Source organism: Salvelinus fontinalis, chromosome 32, assembly GCF_029448725.1.
Source record: "Salvelinus fontinalis isolate EN_2023a chromosome 32, ASM2944872v1, whole genome shotgun sequence".
Classification (NCBI taxonomy): domain Eukaryota; kingdom Metazoa; phylum Chordata; class Actinopteri; order Salmoniformes; family Salmonidae; genus Salvelinus; species Salvelinus fontinalis.
The window spans coordinates 30382991-30405377 of NC_074696.1; the positions used below are offsets into that span (position 1 = coordinate 30382991).

At 47.9% G+C, this 22387-nt stretch overlaps 1 protein-coding gene across 2 annotated transcripts in view; it reads right to left on the bottom strand.

Moving 5' to 3' along the window:
- Nucleotides 1–1743: 1743 nt before the first annotated feature.
- The window catches only part of LOC129831063 (AT-rich interactive domain-containing protein 1A-like), a 53865-nt gene continuing 33221 nt past the window's right edge, over nucleotides 1744–22387 (bottom strand). The window contains exons 5-19 of one of the 2 annotated variants that reach the window (XM_055894080.1): nucleotides 16397–16637; nucleotides 16098–16184; nucleotides 15687–15857; nucleotides 13881–14199; nucleotides 12830–12990; nucleotides 12545–12645; nucleotides 12059–12268; nucleotides 11627–11831; nucleotides 8994–9126; nucleotides 8624–8781; nucleotides 8107–8371; nucleotides 7782–7878; nucleotides 6755–7574; nucleotides 5351–5481; nucleotides 1744–5108 (exon numbers count right to left, since the gene is read on the bottom strand). In XM_055894080.1, coding sequence (XP_055750055.1) covers nucleotides 3216–5108; nucleotides 5351–5481; nucleotides 6755–7574; nucleotides 7782–7878; nucleotides 8107–8371; nucleotides 8624–8781; nucleotides 8994–9126; nucleotides 11627–11831; nucleotides 12059–12268; nucleotides 12545–12645; nucleotides 12830–12990; nucleotides 13881–14199; nucleotides 15687–15857; nucleotides 16098–16184; nucleotides 16397–16637 — 4992 coding nt within the window. In that variant the 3' untranslated portion in view covers nucleotides 1744–3215. Of the gene's footprint in view, nucleotides 5109–5350; nucleotides 5482–6754; nucleotides 7575–7781; nucleotides 7879–8106; nucleotides 8372–8623; nucleotides 8782–8993; nucleotides 9127–11626; nucleotides 11832–12058; nucleotides 12269–12535; nucleotides 12646–12829; nucleotides 12991–13880; nucleotides 14200–15686; nucleotides 15858–16097; nucleotides 16185–16396; nucleotides 16638–22387 lie in introns of both variants that reach the window. The other variant, XM_055894079.1, reaches the window with a different exon arrangement.

Genomic DNA, 22387 nt, shown 5'->3' on the forward strand with positions numbered 1-22387 from the left:
CTGGAGTAGTTCAAACTACAAAAGTTGTCTCCATGAGACGCCATATTAACCGACTTCATTTGGCTTCAATATGCTGTTGAGTATTCACATAGGAATGGTGTCATGTGATCAATGGCTTTTTGTCCATTCATATACAGTTGTTGCTCTTCACCAACTTCATCCTGCATTGTGGGAGGCTCTATTGTCAACCAATCATTAGGGTGTTTAGTTTGACCAACGCAAATGTGACCAAAGACCTGACAAACTGGAACCAACTGTGGAATGCTGTTTGGTTTTCGCCAGGCATAATGGGACCCATGTCATGCAAAAAGTTATTTTGACCAGGGGCACAACTTTGGTTTAGACGTGGGGGGGATATATCTATTTTTTGTTTTTCTTCAGTCAGATAAACACTCCAAACAGCAGTCAAGCATGGTGTGATGGTTTGGGGATGTTTTGCTGCCTCAAGACCTGGACAACTTGCCTTAATAGAAGGAACCATGCATTCTGCTCTGTATCGGAGAATGTCAGGCCATCCGTCTGAGCTGAAGCTGAAGCGCAGCTGAATCATGCAGCAAGACAATGATACAAAACACACAATCAAGTGTACATGAAAATGGTTCAAGTCCAGACCTAATCCCAATTGAGATGTGGCAAGCCTTGAAATTAGCAGTTCATGCTTGAAAACCCACAATGTCGCTAAATTAGAGCAGTTCTGCACTCAAGAGTGGGCCAAAATTCCTCCACAGTGAGACTGATCAACAACTACAGGAAGCATTTGGTTGCAGTCATTGCCGCTAAAAGTGGCACAACCAGTTGAGTGTAAGGGGGGGAATTACTTTTTTTTTTTTTTTTACACAGGGAAATTTGGCATTTCTTAACTTTAATTAAATTAAAATAAGTATTTTTTGTTGTTATTTGTAATCTCAGGTTCACTTTATCTAATATGTTTTGGTTGAAGATCTTAACATTCAGTATCAAGACTAAAATCAGAAAGGGGGCAAATGCTTCTCCCCGGCACAGTATGTATAAATTAATGCGATACTTGAGGCGCTCTCACCAATTAATTGTACAATGTACACACATATATTCAGTTTGTGAGTGTGATATGTGGAGACATGTTCATTTCGACAATATAAAGAACAACTTTTATAAACAATGTCAACACTGCCATGTTGCACAGCCTTGCTATTGGAAAATAACATCAGTGTCCGATTTTCAGCTGTTGCAGATGCACCTCCCCCGACTTCAGTGCTCGACTTTTGTCAAGTCAGTTGCTTTTGATTTACCACTCAAAAACCAGCTCAATATCACCAGCGCTGCTCATGGAAAAGTCAGTTCACTGAGTCTACTTTTAAGCAATGTACTGGCCTCTACGGTACTATAACCTGGCTGAATCCAATTTGAGGTAGCTAACAAAAGTCTTATGAGTTGAAGCTAGATAGCACACTTCCTGTATGTACAGTTCTATGCTCAATCTCATAACACACTATCAGCAACCTCTAGGAGATTATCAACTATACATATGGTAGAGATCAGTAGCATTGTAAAAATATATGCCTCAACTTGACTACAGCAGAGATTCTAACATCCAAAAGACGTGTGGCACACTGTAGCAAAACGCTTTGTAACAAAACGAGAGTTTCTGCCCTGCTTCAACACGTTCGGATCCTAGTGAATACACCTGTGGTGTATGACTGCAGGGCCACCAATAACAGACACATTCAAAAGCCCATAGTAAATAAATCCATCAAACGTCTTACGAAGATTTAATGTACATTTATTCGTAACACGTGGAACATATAGTATAAAGATTTCATAATGAAGAAATTATATTCATTAAGCCAAAAAAAGGAGAAAAAAAATAGGAATTTACATCAAGTCTTTAGCTACATCGTCTGAAATACAAATATGCAGAATCCATATCACTGGAAAAACAAACAAAATTCAAACGGTTTATTTCTTCATCAGGGGTCTTGCTTTGCTTTGATGTAGGAGCTGAAATGGAAGTGTAGCAGACATGGTTTCTGTCATGTTAGACTCAGTGGTACTGGAGACAAACTTGATCAGTGTGGGGGTGGGAGTGGGATGAGGCGTTGCGAGGGAGTTGCAGCAGCGGAGTCCCTGTAGCGAGAGACAGGCGGGTGGGTCAGGGGTGAGGGGTCAAAGGTAATTCCATGGCGAACTTGATGCAGGGAATTTCACTTGAGTGTAACCTTTAATTAATCTAAGATTAAAAATGGTGAAGAGCAACAGAAGGGTTAGAGAGAGAAGTGTAATGTACAACATCATATATACACAGCAGTCGGGACTGCGTCTAAAGTAGAGGAGCAGTCCAAAGAGGTGACTTCTTTTATAAGGGTCAAGTCATACAATCGAGGGACAAAGAAGAGGTCGGGGTGTTGTAAGGTTCACGATACTTTGGGGGGAAAGCCTTTTGTCATCTCTCTCAGTTCAACATTTAACTAAAATCATTTTTAAAAACTACAGTTTGCTGCCAAGCCAGCGTATCTCAGTGTGAAACAGTATTATTACAGTATGTTTACAGTTGTTTTTAAGGTGTACAGTACAGGGGGGGAAAAGTCCTACAATCTACTGCACAGGCCTCCCCGTTGAAGATGTCCGTCTGTCTGTTAACAGCTGATAACCTGGGTCGTGTAGGGCTGAATAGATAGCGTCCAAGTTACAGCAGTATACCAAACCAGAGTCCAGGAGTCTGTTTCACCGTACACTAACCAAAAACAGGTTTTCCCCGTCCATGCCCGCCCTGCTCACCACCAACTCCAAGGGAGGAGAACCTGGGCACATATATCCCCCAAACTCACTGTAAACGAGACAGCAACTTTGGTTACAGTTTTTATGTTTTATTTTTTTGTGTCGATTTTTAAAAATCTTTTCATTAAAAAAGTTGTTTCCCGCCGGGCAGCGCTCTCCCTCCCTCCCAAGCCAGGGTCCCATTTCACTCTGTTTTATCACATATCCACGTTAGTTTCTCAGTTTCTGTGTTCCAGAATGTTTAACTCCACCGCTACTTCAGTAAATCTGTCCTTTAAGTGAGAACCAGGGGAGTAGAAAGGACAGACAGTGGAATCCGAGGTGATTTTGCATAAATTAAAACTAGGACAGTCAGTTTTGCTCTTAGTTCTCCCACTCGACACACACAAAAAATAAGGGGGGGGGTGAAGAACGGGGTGGGGGAACAGAATGAGAAAGCGAAGCTGAAACCCCCACGGCTGTCATGACTGGCCAATCAGAAAGAGTACGTCACAGATCACATGGGACACCAGAGAGTTCATGAGTGGTGAGACAGAGATGTCCAGTAGGCGGGACTCATACAGGGTGAACTCTGAGTGGTTCTCCTCCACCTTAGCCATGGCGTGCAGGGCGCGGGCCGCACGCCGCATCATGTCCACACTGGTGGGCTCAAAGTGAGCCCCCTGTAGGTGCATCATGGAACTCTGGCTCTGCTGGTACTGCGTGGCTGCTAGACTGTCCTCCAGGAAGCCCAGGAGGTTACCTACGCTGGCCTTCTGCACGGCGATGGCCCTGGCCGCCATGCTGTCTCCCTGGGCCAGGTTGGCCAGTAAGACCACAGACATCTCCCTGCAGACAGCCACCTTCCTCTCCCCAACCAGACGCACCAGCGTCCCGTACAGCTTCTCCAGCCTGCTGAATGGCGGTGTGGCCAGGATAAGGTCCACGTTGTTGTCCTGGATGCTCAACTTGCTGAGGGTCTCCAGCACCAGTCTCTGGGGGGATAGGGCCCCGTGGGGCCCCAGCATGGGGAAGGGGTCCAAAGCCTCGGCTGAGGGACAAACAGCCCAGTGGAGCAGGCCATCCAGCAGGGGCAGACAGATGCTCTCTGGGTAGATGGACAGGTCCAGCTGGCCGGAGATGTTAGCCAGAGTGACCAGGCAGTTCTCCCTGAGGACCTCCAGACAGTCCCACCACCATTCGTCCCTCTCACAGCTCACACCCTCGTCCTCCTCCTTCTCGTAGGTGACGGGGGCCTGTTTCCTCTCTGGGTGACGGTGGTGGAGCAGGACCAGACGGCCCAGCAGCAGCAGCAGCCCTGGGTGTTTGGACATCTCCAGGTCGTTGCCGGGGATGAAGGAGAGCGATCGAACAATGTTGGAGACGCAGATGCAGCGGCGGGCCAGGGCATCCTGCCAGTCCGACAGCGTGCTCAGTGGGGTCTCGTCCTTGCTGTGAGGCTCGTCCTCCAGGATGGTGATGTTACGTCGGCTCTGCTGCGCCTGGCGGATGGAGAACAGGAACTTTCCCCCGTTCTCCTTCTGCTCCTCGGCTGCTCCTCGCACCGCCTCCTCCGTCACTGAGCCCGGCCGGGCCGACAGGACGTCGTCAATGGTGGCGGTGACCGGGGCAGGTGTGGTTGGGGCGGAGGTCTTGGTGGTCTTCTCTGCAGGGGAGGTGGTCTGCTCCTTGCCAGGCTTGGTCTTCTCAGGGTGTTCTGACACAGTCACGGAAACCTTCTTCCTGCTCTCGGTGACTGACGGCGGCACCCGTTTCCGCTGCTTGAGGAGGTTGGACCGGCTCTCGAAGTGGGTCTGGATGTGTTCCGTGGTGTCCCCCCCGCCGATACTCCAGTGGATCAGTCCGCTGTCAAAGCTCTGCCGCCGGCCTAGTTTACTGGAACGGCAACCGGGGAAGGGGTCTTTCTTACGCACCATCTTGATGGGCAGCTTGTCGAACTTACTGGCCTGTTTGGGTTTCTCCTGGGGGAGGCTAGAGTCCTGAGGGGCTGGGGAGGAGGAAGAAGACTCTCCTCCTTCCCTTTCCTCCTCTGCTGTCAACTTCTCCGTTGTGGATTTCTCCTCTTTCCCCACCCCCTCCTGTTTCACCTGGACCTGCTGCGACGAGGTGGTGGTGTCTGCGTTGCTTTTCCTCTCCTCCTCCTCCTCCTCCTCGTCCTCTTCTTCTTCCTCCTCCTCCTCCTCCATGTCCTCCTGCTCAGGTAGCTCTTCGTCAGAGCAGTCTTCGTCGGCAGCATGCGGGTCGATGAGCGTCCTCTGGCCAGGGTCTCCCACCTCATACTCCTTCAGGATGCCAAAGATCTCGATGAGGCAGCGTCTGAAATACTCCACTACCAGCTCCAGGAACCCAGGCAGCTGAGAGGAGACAGGATATGAGAGGACAGGCAGTAATCATGCATGAATTCTTTATTCAGAGATGTGACAACCTAGAAAATCTGAATGGAGGATAATGTCATACAATACATAGACATTTGAAAGTTTTATTAGAATGCTTCTTAGAGAAAAACACTATCATCTGGTAAAATTTTTAAAGTATAATATTAATATAATAAAAGTATTATGGGTGTTTCATTCTAAGGCCTGTTGTTGTAACTCACCTGGGAGAGGTTGAAAGTAGAAATGCTGTTGTCATCGTACAGTAGAATATTAATGGTGTCCAAGGCCCAAGTGCTCTCAGCTAGTAAGCCTGACTTCAGTGACATCATCACTCTCCAGGCCTCTGGGGTGCCTGAGAGAACACAGCAGAAAATACATCAGTGACTGATACAGGAGGATGGCACCACTTTACTAGCATTACAGCCCCTTTTTTGTCCATTAAAATAATATAAAATTGATCAGAAATACAGTGTAGACATTGTTAATGTTGTAAATGACTATTGTAGCTGGAAACTGCTGATTTTTAATGGAATATCTACAGGGGCCCATTATCCGCAACTATCACTCCATCAGCAACTATCACTCCTGTGTTCCAATGGCACGTTGTGTTAGCTAATCCAAGTTTATCATATTAAAAAGCTAATTGATCATTAGAAAACCCTTTTACAATGATGTTAGCACAGCTGAAAACTGTTGTTCTGATTAAAGAAGCAATAAAACTGTCCTTCTTTAGACTAGTTGAGTATCTGGAGCATCAGCATTTGTGAGTTTGATTACAGGCTCAAAATGGCCAGAAACAAAGAACTTTCTTCTGAAACTCGTCAGTCTATTCTTGATCTGAGAAATTAAGGCTATTCCATGCGAGAAACTGAAGATCTTATACAACGCTGTCTACTTCTCCCTTCACAGAACAGCATAAACTGTCTCTAACTAGAACATAAAGAGGAGTGGGAGGCCCCAGTGCACAACTGAGCAAGAGGACAAGTACATGAGTGTCTAGTTTGAGCAACAGACGCCTCACAAGTCCTCAACTGGCAGCTTCAATAAATAGTACCTGCAAAACAACAGTCTCAACGTCAACAGTGAAGAGGCGAGTTTGCGCTGTTCTGTGAAGTACACAGCGTTGTACGATATCTTCAGTTTCTTGGCAATTTCTTGCATGGAAGCCTTCATTTCTCAGAACAAGAATAGACTGACGAGTTTCAGAAGAAAGTTCTTTGTTTCTGGCAATTTTGTGTAATCAAACCCACAAATGCTGATGATCCAAATACTCAACTAGTCTAAAGAAGGACAGTTTTATTGCTTGTTTAATCAGAACAACAGTTTTCAGCTGTGCTAACATCATTGGAAAAGGGTTTTCTAATGATCAAATAGCCTTCTTTTTTTTTTATCAGCCGTTTCCAGCTACAGTAGTCAATTACAACATTAACAATGTCTACACTGTATTTCTGATCAATTTGATGTTATTTTAATGGACCAAAAAATTGCTTTTCTTTCAAAAACAAGGACATTTCTAAGTGACCCCAAACTTTTGAATGGTAGTGTATAATGTTTTTGAACAATGTAAGTGACTTTGTGCAAAGGGTCTGCTAACATTTAATCTCCTGAAAATGGCGTTTGCGTACCGATGTCTTTCATGGTGAGTCTTCCTCTGGGTTTGAGGATGGGTTGGGAGGCCTCCACCGACCCTGGGGGGAAGGATATGTCCCGCCTGATGAGAGGGGGCTGCACAGGGGCCTGGCCTATGTGGGACGCAGGCACGGGGGGCCCCGCCTTCTGCATCTTGATGCTTGAGTGCATGTAGGATGACTTGGAGGGTGACGTCCGGCTCTCCATGGGGCGGGGCATGGGGGCAGGACTGGACACCTGGGATATGTGGTTCTGGGAGCTCTGATAGTTGGACTGCAGAGGTCTGGACATAGGGGGACCCGAGCCCCCCGGCCCGTAGGGGGGTTGTCTCTGGCTGGGGTGTCCCGGCCACTGGCCCTCGTGGTTAATCCGCTGGTCTGCCCCTGGCATCATCTCCTCAGACCGGTTCATGCCGTGGTACCCCTGGGGTGGCCCCTGGCGGTTGGGGTAGTTGGGGTAGCCCATCTCGTTGCGTCCCTGCCACATGGGACACTGAGGGCCGTCAGGGGCCGCCTGCATTGGGCTGCCCATCATTTGGGGAGGCATGGGGGACTGGGAGTTTGGGACACCGCTAGAGGGCCCCCGGTCTCGGCCGAAGGGGAAGGGGAACTGGCCCTGGGGTCCAGGTGGTCGGCGGTCGGAGCCGGGGTAACCTGTGTTGTACTGATTGTACATGTCCTGTTGGCCCTGGGGGGCTCCAGAGGGCTGGGGCCCTGGCTGCTGCTGACCGCTGAAGGGGACATTGTACATCCCATCCCCCTCATGACGCTTCGCTGGGGGACCGTAGGCCCCGTCGCCTGGAGAACGCTTATAGTTCTGAAGACAGTAACATTGTTAGCATCTCAATATCAAAGCAATGGTATTGATTGTGAATTCAATACATTTCAAGTTAAATATATATCTCATCCCACATTCATTACACGGAAGTTATACTGATAAATGCAAGTCCATTTTAACTCCACATTTACAAGGCTTCTGAAGCAGATATGGGTATACAAAGAGCAGTGGACAAAATGTTCTTACCGGTTGTTGCTGTGGAAACATTCCTGGCTGCTGATTGGGGTAGGGGCCACCAGGTGGCGCTCCTTGGCCAGGATACTGATTACCATAGGAATCATGCCTGAAACAACATACAACAAGGTAAACAAACTAACACTTTGGCTATTGAAAATGCAGCAGAACTTAACTCAAATAAACTACACAGAAAACAACACAAAATAAGAGAAAGTAAACGTTTGAATAGATAACATAAACTCACACCGAGATCCACACCTTCTTGACAAAATACAGTAATTATTTAACATGTATAAGATCCATTATGTGACTTAGCCCAGTTTGAGGTACTGACCGTTGCACCGGTGGGGGTCGGCTGGGGGAGTACATCCCCGAATCGGCCCCTGAAGGCATCAGGTTGGGCTGGGGAGCACCAGGACCCATACTGCCGTCAGGACCCATCCCTGGTTCCTGTCTCCTGTCATATCCAGGTACATAGGGGTACTGTTGTCTCTGACCCATCTGCATGTTGGGGCCCATGGGCCCTGGGGGGCCTCTGTTGAACTGCCCCTCCATACCACTGTTAGGGCCCAACGCTGGAGTCATGAACTGCTCTCCAGCTGCAGAGACACAAAGAGTTCTGGTTAAACACTAAACAGTGTCTCAATATTGAATGGGACAAGTCTGTCTAGGCCACTTAGCAGGTGGTTAGAACCCACCACAACCCACAAAGCCACAGTCTTAACCAACTGAGCCCCGCATGATCACACAGGATGATAGACAATATACTCCAAGTCTTCGTACAGTATTCTTCTACGATTTCCTGTGACCTCGAAATAAAATGTCTAAAAGCCAGTTAACCCACTGCTCACCTTTCCTCATGCCACCAAAGGGGTCCTTGTTGGGTTCATAGGGCCCCATGCGCCCCATCATCTCCGGACCACCCATCCCAGGCTGGTAGCTGTTAGGGGTCATAGAGTTCCGTCTGGCAAACGCCGGGTCGCCCCCGTCTGCAAACGGGTCCTGCAGCCTATAGGGAAGCGAGAGAGAGTTAATTACCCACACAATAAAAAAAGCTAAATAGTTTTCAATTGTGTTAATGAGTTTCCTTCCCCTTGAATGGAAAAATCTCTTCTGTTTTTGTTACCAACACTTCTTCGGTGGAAGAAGGAAGGGTAGGAGATTGTTGTCAGGTGTGGTAGAGAGTGCTGTTTTGAGACAGTAATAGAGTATCATAGGTACCTGACTCCTGGCATGGGGGGTATCTGGCTGTGAGGGGTGGAGGCTGGGGTGGGGGGCTTCAGGTCCCCCCCCTCCGCCATGGAACTACTGGTGGACTGGGGCGTCTGGGGGCCCTGCAGAGATCCAGACCCAGCTGCAACACACAGTAGAAATAAGCACATTTTAGGCACACGTCACGGGGCTAAATCCCACACAGCCTCAGTGGTAATAGAGGCTCACAGTGAGAGATAGAGAGACCACCTCAGCAGTGTTGAGGCTAAACCTCTCTCAAATCCCATGCTGCACACACAGTGCACAGAGGAGTCAGGCTGGCTTTAGCTGCCGGAATCACCAAGTCACCAGGAAACAATGATCTAAAGTCAGCCTCTGTCAGATTACCACATGGCCCAGTGTGTTTGTGTTGCATGGCATGGCTCTCGTCAGATTACCACATGGCCCAGTGTGTTTGTGTTGCATGGCATGGGGTGGCTCTCATCAGATTACCACATGGCCCAGTGTGTTTGTGTTGCATGGCATGGCTCTCATCAGATTACCACATGGCCCAGTGTGTTTGTGTTGCATGGCATGGCTCTCGTCAGATTACCACATGGCCCAATGTGTTTGTGTTGCATGGCATGGGGGGGTGGCTCTCGTCAGATTACCACATGGCCCAGTGTGTTTGTGTTGCATGGCATGGTGGGGTGGCTCTCGTCAGATTACCACATGGCCCAGTGTGTTTGTGTTGCATGGCATGGTGGGGTGGCTCTCGTCAGATTACCACATGGCCCAGTGTGTTTGTGTTGCATGGCATGGGGGGTTGGCTCTCGTCAGATTACCACATGGTCCAGTGTGTTTGTGTTGCATGGCATGGGGGGGTGGCTCTCGTCAGATTACCACATGGCCCAGTGTGTTTGTGTTGCATGGCATGGGGGGGTGGCTCTCGTCAGATTACCACATGGCCCAGTGTGTTTGTGTTGCATGGCATGGGGGGTTGGCTCTCGTCAGATTACCACATGGCCCAGTGTGTTTGTGTTGCATGGCATGGGGGGGTGGCTCTCGTCAGATTACCACATGGCCCAGTGTGTTTGTGTTGCATGGCATGGGGGGGTGGCTCTCGTCAGATTACCACATGGCCCAGTGTGTTTGTGTTGCATGGCATGGGGTGGCTCTCGTCCTTTGCCCAGCTCACGCCTGTCTGATGAGTCATGTGTTCCATTCATTAACTGACACAAACACACACACAGGAGGTCATTGGCAGGTCACAGTTATTCACATTTTCTCACTTGTCACATACAGCACTGCTCACATCAGTCAGCTGGAGGGAAATCCCTGCCCCTCTCCCTCCCTCCCCTGGGGCAGGGATTTCCCTCCACTACAGCTGGAGAGAAGGAGGAGGGGGGCAGAATCTCAGGGAGGGAAAAAAAGAGCAGTCAAGGGAGGGAGCAAAAAAAAAAAAAAGTGTGTCACTTTACACACACACACACCCCTCTTCCCATTCATCATTTTCTGGCTCAGCACAAAGCTCCAGGGAGGGAGGGAGAGGGTGTCTGAAGCCGTGGGCCAGGAACCAGACACCATGCACTGTAGTAGTATTAGCAGCAGCAGCTAGTAATGGAGGTATCAACAGACAATCCCCCTTCATCCTCGTCCCTTTCTGCCCCCCAACTCCCTGACTCCCCACCCCCCAGCACTGACTCCCTACCCCCAGATACAACTGACTATCCTTGGCTTGGCTAGGCCAGACCAGCAGAGCAGACTGCTGAGGAGCACGTGGCTGGTTCTGGCATCATGTCATCATGGTGTGTCTGCCAGGCAGGCTGGGGGATACCAGAGACCAGCCTCTCCAAAACAAATAGCATTTAGGGTGAGAACATCGACAGAACACAACACCCCCCTGAGGAGAGAAGCAGCGTAGGGCAGATGACTGAGGACAGCTCCTTTAACCTCCAGCATTAGACGATGAGGAACCACAGGACAAACACACACGGTCTGCGCCTCTCGTAGACGACCACAGGACTGCCTCAGCATACCAATATGTTTAGAATAAACTGAATGAGTGTTTGTGTCCTGAGGCGGCAGAAGGACGTTGACATCCAGGACAGGACACATACCAAACAGACCAACACATACCAGGCTAAAGGACACATCGACCCCCCCCCTGTCTTTACACACACTTTGGTAAATGCCAGGAAGTATTCCCCCAGATATGCTCATGAAACTGTCGGAGGACACCACAAACACACCCGTGACTTACTACCTTAGCAACGCTATCACTTACCAGCCAAACAGCGGTGGTTTATAGAAGGCGGCAGCTCATACAGAGATGACAAATGGAGTTGGAAGATTGCCTTTTAACTTTCAAATGAATAGGATACAGTAAAATATGCTAGTTCATGGCCCAGTTATATGGGGCGAGGAGGGAAACGAGAGATCCATGTGATTAATAGCACAGTAACCACACCAACCTCAAGGGACTGGAAAAATGAAACATTCTTTCATTCATTCCAGTTGAATCAATGTGACTATAAGTCAAACTGAACAGAGTCGGTATGGGAGGGAGGGGACGTAAAGGTTTAGTTTGACTGTCTGGCACTGACATGGGCTAGAGGGCTGATGCACACACACAAACAAAGACACACACACACAACACTGACCTGGGCTGGGGGGCTGGATCTTGGGCTGGGTGGTCTTTTTGGCGTCGATGAAGAGATCCGGGGGCGGGTCCTCGCCACGTTCGATCTTGCACTCGAAGGCGTACAGACACTGGATGTACTGCTTCTTCAGGGAGCTGGCGGCGCTGCTGGACGTGCCCACGTTCAGGTTGGTGGACAACTCCCTCCACTTCTTATTCTTGTTCACCTGGTGGGCGGAAGCAACGAGGAGAGCTTACAACACCACAGCTCCCAGACAGTCCAGACTAGGTAACTATGTGTTCATAGAATAACTCTACATTTCTGTAGAAACATTAAGTGACGATAAGACAAGATTATCAGGCAAATGATGACACGTCGGTATACTAAAACACACAGATAAAGACACACTAACACGCTATACACCAAGTACTGCAAAACCGGTATCCCACTGACCTGTGTGAGGCCTCCTATCTCTTTGACCGAGACGTAAAGTCTGAAGAGGTCCAGAGGTTTGCGTCCCACGGCGGGAAGGTTGGTCATGCCCGTGGCCTTCTCCTCAGTGAACGCCAGGTACCGGTCTACCCACGTCCTCCTCTCCGGCTCTGGACCCAGCTCATACAGACGGGTTATCTTCTCATTGGTCGTCGTCGAAGAGTTTGACTTCTGAAAGAGAGAGATGGGAGGAGGAAGAGATGAGGATTTGGCTTGATATTCACCATTGACATCCATCAACTTACTTCCACTCACTAAGCCACAGAAGTAGAATCCTAAGTCAGCCATATTGAGTGTGCTCATGACGTTACCAGTCAAATTGCCATGGTCAGAGGGGCTTTGGCCGTTCTAGGGATTCTATTTCTATGCACAAACACAACCATGCAGCGCTTTCATTCTGACTGTATCATTCAGTACCACAAGTCAGTGACCACAAACCTTCTTTACCTTCTTGGTTTCAGGTTTGGGCGTGCCGTCCACCTTGTTGTTCATCTTCTGGGCTGGGTTCAGTTTGACATCGATGCCAAACTCAGGGCTAGGAACAATGCCTGGCAGATGGAGAACAAATGTTACTTATTAGTTAAGTAACATTTCAATCCAGTTCATTGACAGTTCTATACAATTTCAAATATCACGTCAGAGGATATGCCAAAAGCAAAAATGTTGTCCACTTGAGTTTGGTGATAATAAAAGGTTGAGACGCAACAGATTGGATATGTCCTCCAGACTCACCAGGTGTGTTGTTGGCCATGTTCCCCCCCATGGGCCCTCCTCCATAGGGTCCTCCCTGGTTCAACATGCCCTGCATGCTGTTGATGGCCCCCGGCCCCGGGCCGTACGGAGACCCTGATCCCATCATCCCCTGGGACATGTTGGGGGGGTAGCCTGGAGGCCTGAGGGCAATATAAAACCATTCACAATGGTTACAATACATGACACAGTTATACAACAACATGGCAATATTGAAAACATACACGGAAGAATATCGGCCCTGTCGGATGAAACCTCATAACGAAAACGTATTCAAAATAGCTTCTGACGTTTCTGAATTGTATGTTCGTCAATAGGAAAATATGTCCGTTTATTCCATTTCCTGACAAGATTCTGTTTTGGAGATCAGAGGTTTTAAATCTGACGATAGGAATCATTTTTCACAAACAAAACCAACTAAATGTCTGAATACTGTATCTCATCACTCCCTTTTCTTAGAGGCCAACATCTGCCTAAAATCCCTTGTTATCTCCGTCCCTTTTTTCCCCCTTCCCTCTCTGCTCAACATCCTCAGTGGACACCTGGGTTGTGTTCAGTAGGGTACACTCTTATAAACAAATATATATATATATAAAATAAAAATAGTATTTCTCTCTGTTTCAAAACGTTCTACTCCCTACTGAACAGGGCCCTGTCTTACCTCCTGATATACCCGTCTGGTTCTCCACCTGTCTGTCTGTCTGTCTCTGGAGCTGTTTCTCTGCTCTGAGCCTCAGCTGACTTCCTGACTGAACAACTGTGTGACTCACTGCCTGGATCAATGTTTTCATAAGCCACCTCTCTTTCCTCTCTGTCCCTGTGTTCTGTGTTACCCTGCCTGACTGGTAGACTGAATGGTCTACATCTTAGCAGGTTGGCTCACACCTGACCTCTCACCCGCTGGGAGTGGGAAGAATCAAACAATGGGGTTTTCTTTCCAACAAAGAGATGAACCATGTAACACTGAATGGCACGCGAAGCTGTCTCCTAAAGCATCAATATTGTGTCGTTGAGTGCAGACCAGGCGACCTACCTGTTATGTATAGAGTTGGCTCCGGGGCCACCGTGGTGCATGGCGGAGGCTGCATCCGGAGGGCCCCCGGGGACCTTCCTGTTCATGCCTGGAGGGGGACACATCCCAGAGGTCACCTGTGGGGGCATGCCAGGGCCCATATTGGGGCCCATCCCAGGGCCGTAGGGGCGAGCACCCATCTGACCTGGACCCATCCTGCCGGGGGGCATGCCTGCGTACGGCGCCCCACCAGCCTGGCCTGGCATAGGGTTCATGCCTCCTGGACCTCCAGGGTAGTTGGCGTTGGGCATGCCACTGTAGCCAGGCTGTCTGGGGTAGCCTGGAGGGTGAGGAGAGAGAGATGCATCAGGTTCTAGAGGGCATACGTCATTTGTCCATGTAGTACCTCCCTATTTCACCATTTCCAAACGTCTTATTTTAACTGAATACAACCCAGGTCTTACTCTAACACAGCAAGCATTCTAATCCTAAATAAGAAAAAGGACTTAACAACTGGGCCTACTATTTGAGTTTAAAAAGGAGGTGGTTTGGATTCAAGCAGATATATCGATACCTGTGGTGTATCTTTAGGCCTGTTTTATGCAGCCTGTGGTGAACCTAGACCTAGTCTGCCTCAGAAACTTTCTAGCCTCCGGCATATAGAAACCTGCCTGGGAGTTTCAGTGGTCCACGTCTAAATTTAACTCCACAGATATGGTCGGTCTCTGTTCTGACAGGCTGGCTGATGAAACATGGTGTAGACGCTGGGCGAGAGTCTGATTCGATGACTAATCTATCTCCCTACTTCAAAAACCGTGAAAAAAGCCCTCTGAGGGAGAGAGCTAGAGAAAACACGTTTTACATTTTATTCTACATTTAAAATACAGCTTCAAAGGGTTCTCTGTATCTAAGCTACCTCAGAAACGCTGTGATGGTTGTAGGATGACAATTTAAAAATCTTTTGAAAGATTAGAAAGTTCTGATCTTTTTCAACGGTCCAGAGAGCAATACTAGGCTATAAAAGAGGACAAAAAGGAGAGTACAGTGCTCCTACTATCTCGACAACCAATGGCTTTACAATCAGGACGAGCCGTGTGTATGTTACAGCAATAGCACTTTAAAGCAGGAAAGGGAGCACGTGGCTCCTACTATCGCGCTTCAGTAAGACCTAGAACAGGAGATTCATATGTTCCCTGTTGACACTCATTTCCCCTTTTCTTCTCCCACTCCTTTCACTAAGCTGGGAGAAAAACCATTCAGCAGCTCTTAACGGACATCGTTAAAGGGATACTTCAGGATTTTGGCAATGAAGCCCTTTATCTTCTTCCCCCTGTGTATCCCATTAAATCCAAGGTGCTTCAGCATGTAGCCTTCCATCAGTGGCTTTACTTACATGGAGCGGCAAAAGACTTTGCGTAGCTGCCATCTGTTTGTATGAGGTCTACATAGTTGTGACCGTACCTTCCGAAACATTTATTTAACCAGGTTAGTCTCCTTTTCAAGAGAGACCTGGAATCTTTAGGCCGGTCATCATTTTATTTTTTATTGAACTAGGCAGGTCAGATAAGAACACATTCTTATTTACAACGACGGCCAACCTACAGGGTCAGCCATAGTAGTATGGCGCCCCTGGAGCAGATTAGGGTTAAGTGCCTTGCTCAAGGACACCGACAGGTTTTTCACATAGCTGGCTCGGGGAATTCAAACCAGCGACCTTTCAGTTACTGGCCCAACGCTTTAACGACTAGGCTATCTGCCACCCCATTAAGCGGGACAGAACCAACCTGATGACTTCATTGTGTACGAGCTGTGTGTACGGGGCCTCACCTTGTGGTCCGTACTGTCCGCCCTGAGGGCCGTAGTTCCCCATGGAGTTGTTCTGAGGGTAGGGCCCCATCCCAGGATGCATCTGGCCTCCCGACGACTGGCGGGGGGATAAGGCGGAGCCAGGTTGCTGCGGCGACCCGTACGGAGGCATCTGGGGGTTACGCATGTACACTACAAAAGCGAGAGAGTGAGATGGAGGAGAGGAAAAGTTAGTTACACACTCTCATTCACACACAGCAGCCATAGAAGAGTCGTTTTCGTCTCCTAAAAGCCCATCGAGGGACGGGTGTTGAACGTCAATCTGTCCAAACAAACTATAAATGAGCAAGTTGATTTGTAGATGGTGCAGGCTGCAGTCGCCTGCGCCAGGGTATTTGATCTCAAACACAACCTCTCTCTTATCCTACTCACCCCTGTCCTGGCCCATGGCTGACTGGTTCATGGATGAGTGGATGCTGTCTGAATGGGCGCTGGGTGGCCGGGCAGGCATCTGGATACCTGTGTGATTATCACCAGAGAGATTCAGACTCACTGGGCATCATAACAAACAGATCATGCGTCCATCTTACAACAAAGTGGTGTTTTACACCGGTTTCAGGAAGCTGGACATGTACTATGTGATAGGATATTACTGCTTCTCTCTGGAAACCAACATCAGTGACTCGTATATGCAATCATAAACGTGTGGTAGCTCTATTCTCTCTACCCACCTGGCACGGCAGCAGGTGACAGGGGTCCAGAGCGGGAGGGGGTCACGCTGGCAGGGGAGCCCACGGGGGAGGGGGAGGGCCCGCGGATGCCAGGCAAGTGGGGCGAGGTGTGGGGTGAGAAGGGTGACTGGGCGGGGTTACTCTGTTCCCCCTGGCTACTGGACACCCCCGACGTGCTGACGCCCGGACTCAGAGCTCCCTCCGTACCCGTCGGCAGGTCATCTATAGAACCAGAGAGGTCCTGGAATAAGAGAAGGCGAGAGAGGAGAGTAAGTACCATAGAATGATATAGAACACTAGGAAGTATGAATCGAGAAAGTATTTATTTATTTGGAAGACATGGTTTTGGTTATGCAACAGAACGCGTGATGTTCACTTGGATATTGTGGGTTGTACGGTTCAAACATATTGGGCAGCAAAAGTCAACAGTCATCTCATCTGTCCAAAGTCTATAGAGGGGATCCACATGAACAGATTCCAGGGACGAAGGCCCTAATGCTATGCTGTGGCAATGACATTGTCAGATGAGGTGGGCTGATCATTGTGTTCGAGCAGGAAGTTCAGTTGTTTACACACGCTGTCTGTAGTCACGTGGATCCCATGTGCTCCTCTCTAACAGCTAGCTAGTTCATCTGACAGTCACGGAGGGAGGGAGGGAGGTGGTGGTGGAGAAAAAAGAGAGAAAAAACCTCACTGGAAGGTAGCCAAGTATTCCCACAAAAATCTCACACTCTGTGGCAGGCAGGCAGAGAGGCTGGCTGCGGCCCCGAAGCCGGCGGTTTTCAAGTTGAAACGGAGCCCGGTGCTATTTTTGGGCCGTGACCTGACGGAGGCACCCGAGAGGGGCCGACAGAAGGAGGACGATGATTCAGCAACCCTCGCCTCCCTCGTTCTCGCTCTATGCCTCTCTGCCAGCACAGAACTGTGAGTGCCATGACCCACGCAAGAACATGGCATCGTGAGCGTGTGTGTGTGTGTGTAACCCACAGGAGAGGTGGGGAGTGTCTGTATGCAATTCCACTCTATAATAGTGGCCTTGCCTTGGACTTTACGAGAATGTGTGTGTGTGTATGTATGTGTCCCCTTTTCTGTAAGCAACCCAGGGGGGTGCAAGTGGATAATAAAAGAAAAATGCTCAGATTGGGGGCTAGACCAAAAAGTGAGGAGGCATCCCTGGTTAAAGAGCCATGTCAGGATTTGAACCGTGTTAGTTGACCTCCCCCACTCTGGTCACAGAACACACATCACAAGACCAGTCATCTGACAGCAGGGTTGACGGGAGGCAGGGCGAGAGAGAGAGAGGCAGCTCAGGTAAAGCAGGCATTGTAGCATTCTGCCCAGGGCCCAGCCCTAGTCCTGCCAGCATCCCTGCCCATCTCCCTGCCTGAGGACCCCACTCCGTCTCAGAGAGGAAGAGAAACTACATCCCCATCCCACAAGGCAGACGTTAAAGGTCAGAGGTGAGGGGTTAATCATCTAACGCTGTGTTCTGTAGTCATCTCATTGAGAGGTCACATACAGTGAGCTCCAAAAGTATTGGGACAGTGACCATTTTTGGGGTGGCACTGTAGCACTTTGGATTTGAAATGATACAATGACTATGAGTTTGAAGTGCAGACTGTCAGCTTTAATTTGAGGGTAATTTCATCCATATCAGGTACACCCTTTGGAAATTATAGCACTTTTTGTACATAGCCTGTGACTACAAACTTGTTGGATGCATTTTCTGTTTGTTTTGGTTGTGTTTCAGACTATTTTATGACCAATAGAAATTAAATGGTAAATAATGCATTGTGCGATTTTGGAGTCACTTTTACTGTAAATAAGAAAATAATATGTTCCTAAACACTTCTACATGAATGTGGATGCTACCATGATTATGGATAATCCTGAATGAATCTTGAATAATGATGAGTGAGAAAGTTAGACACAAACATCATGCTAACCTCTCACCAATACAATTGCTCCTGAAACTAAGCAGGGTTGGTCCTGGTCGGTCCCTGGATGGGAGACCAGATGCTGCTGGAAGTGGTGTTGGGGGGCCAGTAGGAGGCACTCTTTCCTCTGGTCAAAGCAAATATCCCAATGCCTCAAGGCAGTGATTGGGGACATTGCCCTGTGTAGGGTGCCGTCTTTCGGATGGGACGTTAAATGGGTGTCCTGAATCTCCCTGTGGTCACTAAAGATCCTATGGCACTTATCGTAAGAGTAGGGGTGTTAACCCTGGTGTCCTGACTAAATTCCCAATCTGGCCCTCATACCTTCATGGTCACCTAATCATCCCCAGTTTACAATTGGCTCATTCATCCACCCCTCTCCCCTGTAACTATTCCCCAGGTCGTTGCTGTAAATGACAATGTGTTCTCAGTCAACTTACCTGGTAATATAAGGGGTATAAAATTATATAAAAAAACAGTAGGAGGTTAGCAGTTTTTTGGTGGGTATGATGTACGGGTCTGTAACTTTCTCACTCATCATTATACACCATTCAGTCAAGGAGTATCCGTAATCATGGTAGCATCCACAGTCATGTAGAAGTGCTCAGAAACATATTCTATTCTTATTTACAATAAAAGTGACTCCAAAATGAGACAATACTTTATTTACCATTCATTTTGAATTGGCACAAAATAATCTGAAACACAACCAAACCAAATTAATTTATAAAGCCCTTCTAACATCAGCTGATATCTCAAAGTGCTTGTACAGAAACCCAGCCTAAAACCCCAAGCAGCAAGCAATGTAGGTGCAGAAGCACGGTGGCTAGGAAAAACTCCCCAGAAAGGCCAGAACCTAGGAAGAAACCTAGAGAGGAACCTTGCTATGAGGGGTGGCCAGTCCTCTTCTGGCTGTGCCGGGTGGAGATTATAACAGAACATGGCCAAGATGTTCAAAGATGACCAGCAGGGTCAAATAATAATAATCACAGCGGATGTCGAGGGTGCAACAGGTCAGCACCTCAGGAGTAAATGTCACCAAAACTAAAACTAAACTAAAACAAACAGCAAATGTATCCAACACATTTGTAGAGTCACAAGCTTGATATAGTCATTGCATGCTATGAATATGGGACAAAATATATTTTTAGTACTGTAATACACAAATTAATTTGTTCCAATTTTTTGGTCCTCTAAAATGGGGGGGTGGCTATGTACAAAAAGCGCTGTAATTTCTAAACAGTTTACCAGATATAGATGAAAATGCCTCAAATTTAAAGCTGACAGTCTGCACGTTAACCACATAGTCATTGTATCATTTCAAATCCAAAGTTCTGGAGTACAGACCCAAAACAAAAACAAAGTGTGTCAGTCCCAATACCTTTGAAGCTCACTCTAAACAGACAGGCATCAGGACTATGGAGAAACTTAGCAAGACCAGGAAACAGCGGTCGCGTTAGAGTTTGGAAATCAGCATTTAAAACCATTTCACCTGGGTTTTATATTGAAAGTCAACAGTGTTTATTTTCTTCAGAGGGATCAGGGATGTGCAACTATAGTTTTCCTTCACAGAAAATACATTAGTGCAACACATTCAGCAAACATTAGCTTCATTTCCATCATGTGACAACAGAAGTGCAACGCTATTTGGCTAGCAGCCACACAAGTCAATGATCTTACAATGAAACAGCAAGGTCTTTCTCACAAAAACAATGCATGGCCTTCATATGTCTAATGTTTAACATAGAAAGAATGCTACATTTCCTAACGTCTTGCATTTTACCAGAGAAAATTAGGCTACACCAAGAAAAGTACCTGGGAAAATGGGAAGGGAGACACTGAATGTGACAAGAGGTATGGTCCTACCAGTGTGGAGCTTAGCGAGAGAACAACTGAATAACCAGTTATTGTGCACCACGCGCACACAACCTCTTTAAAATTCCCCAATAATCTCCCCCAACCAAAACTGTCAGCTGTGATCCCTGGATACAGCCAGCGCTGTGTACACACACACAGAGCCTCTGCCTAGCTATACTTCTCCTACTATGCAGCCAGTCATTGATTTTTTCCCCAACTCGATATTAGCAGCAGCAGCGAGAGCGAGCGAGAGCCAGGCTCTGCTCTGTTCAGTTGTGCTGACTGCACAGATCTGCTGGCTGCCTGGACACAGAGAGAGAGAGAGAGAGAGAGAGAGAGAGAGAGAGAGCTTAACAAGGGGGTGGCAGCACTACCTACTGCTGCCATTCACCAGATGGCTACTCATCAGAGAAAGATAGAGCGACAGAGAGAGGGATGGAGAATGAGGGAGAGTAGAGAGAGGATGGTGCAGTACAGACAGGCTGGAGGAAAAGACTATTGAATAGAAATGACCCAAAAATAGAAAACAGACCCCTATCCGAGCCCTGACAACAATCCACATATGTTACGTACTAAGGCTAAGCTAGCGCAACGTGGGTGAGAGAGAGAGTGGAAGCCAGTGCTGCAGCTCCTCTACAGCACCATCTCTCCCTCTGCTCGGTGGCAGCCATTTTGTGTTTCCAGCTAACATGGGAACTTCCATAGAGCTTGATTCCATCTTTTAAAACAAGAAAACAGCCAGACTAAAATAGAAAAGCACTTGTAAAAAAAAAACTAAAATTCTAGAGACAATTTTTTTTTAAATATATATAAAATAATTAATTCCTAAGGTCCAGTCTTAGAAGACTCATTTGAACCAGTTTTCATAGTCTTATAGTAAGTGTCCATGTGTTTCTAAAGCAGCCACTAGCATAGCCATACAGCTCCTAATGTATTCCATTTGCAGATTACTTCAGTGAATCAATCAGGCTAAACTCCAGAACATTAGTCTACACTACAGTCCAAAATGGCACGTTATTCCTTATTTAGTGCACTACTTTTGACCAGAGCTTTATGGGGCCCAGTTCAAAAGTAGTATATTTTAGACACAGCCCATGAGAAGCAGAAAGTAGGGGAAAGAGAAAGTGGTTCGTGTGAGTGTGCTGTGACATCACCAGTCAGTCAGTAACCTAGCTGCTATCTGGAGGCTAGGCTGTGACCGGGTCAGGGCCAGCAGTGAAACATGATCTGGGGACTAGTGGGCTGGTGGTCCTGGAAGAGTTCAGCTCACAGTCACCCACTCTCAATGACGCCCCCCTCTCTCCATTTCCCTCTGGCTTGCTTGCTCACACTAGCTCATCCACTCGCTGCCTACTAGGTTCTGTTCTCAGACCTCAGTACACACAGAAACACACAGACAAACAGGCTTTGGGGATAATACACACACAGAGACAGTAGATGGGGCATAGGAACACGAACGCCTGCACATATGCTCTGTCATCCTCTCCAGAGAGGTGAGGGGAGGGGATGGGATGGGATGGGCGAGGGGGGTGGGGGGGAAGCTTGCTGCATCTCTGGAGCTGCCATGGTAACCGTACTCCACGTGTGTTGACACATTAACACATTAGTGCAGACACCGCCCCTCCCCCCTGGCCTCCCTGTGAGCCTGTAGGGGTCACGCTGCAGTCAGCTACTACAAAGAAGTGGCGTCATTGTTACAGGAAGCTCAAATAAACCAAAGCCATCCTCTTCCTCCCAGCTTTGCATTATGGTTCCATCAGTTATAGTGCTGCTCTACTAACTGAACACTAAACCGTACTTTACCTACGGTTACTATGGGTAATGCCTGCTTACTATGGTACTGTGCGTCTCTGATCTTCTCAGAAGAGGTGGAATTATTTTTCCAAAGACCACATTTCACTATCAAAACAACATCTCACCTGATTTCACTTCCAGTGTTTTCTCCTCACTGCTTCAGTGCATATCCACTACCTGGACTCAGATGCATGGTAGTCAAATGACGACTGCACTGTAGCCATTTTATTTATTTTATTTTATATGACAACAAATACCTATTTTCATATTTGCCTTTGATTCAGTAGTTGTTGGGGACCATTTTGCGTTCTGTGAGTATGTGGCTCCACCATAGACCCTCGTAACATCTGAACATACAGACACCAGCGTTAGGCTGGTGTTGAACAGGAGAAGTGGAGGAGGG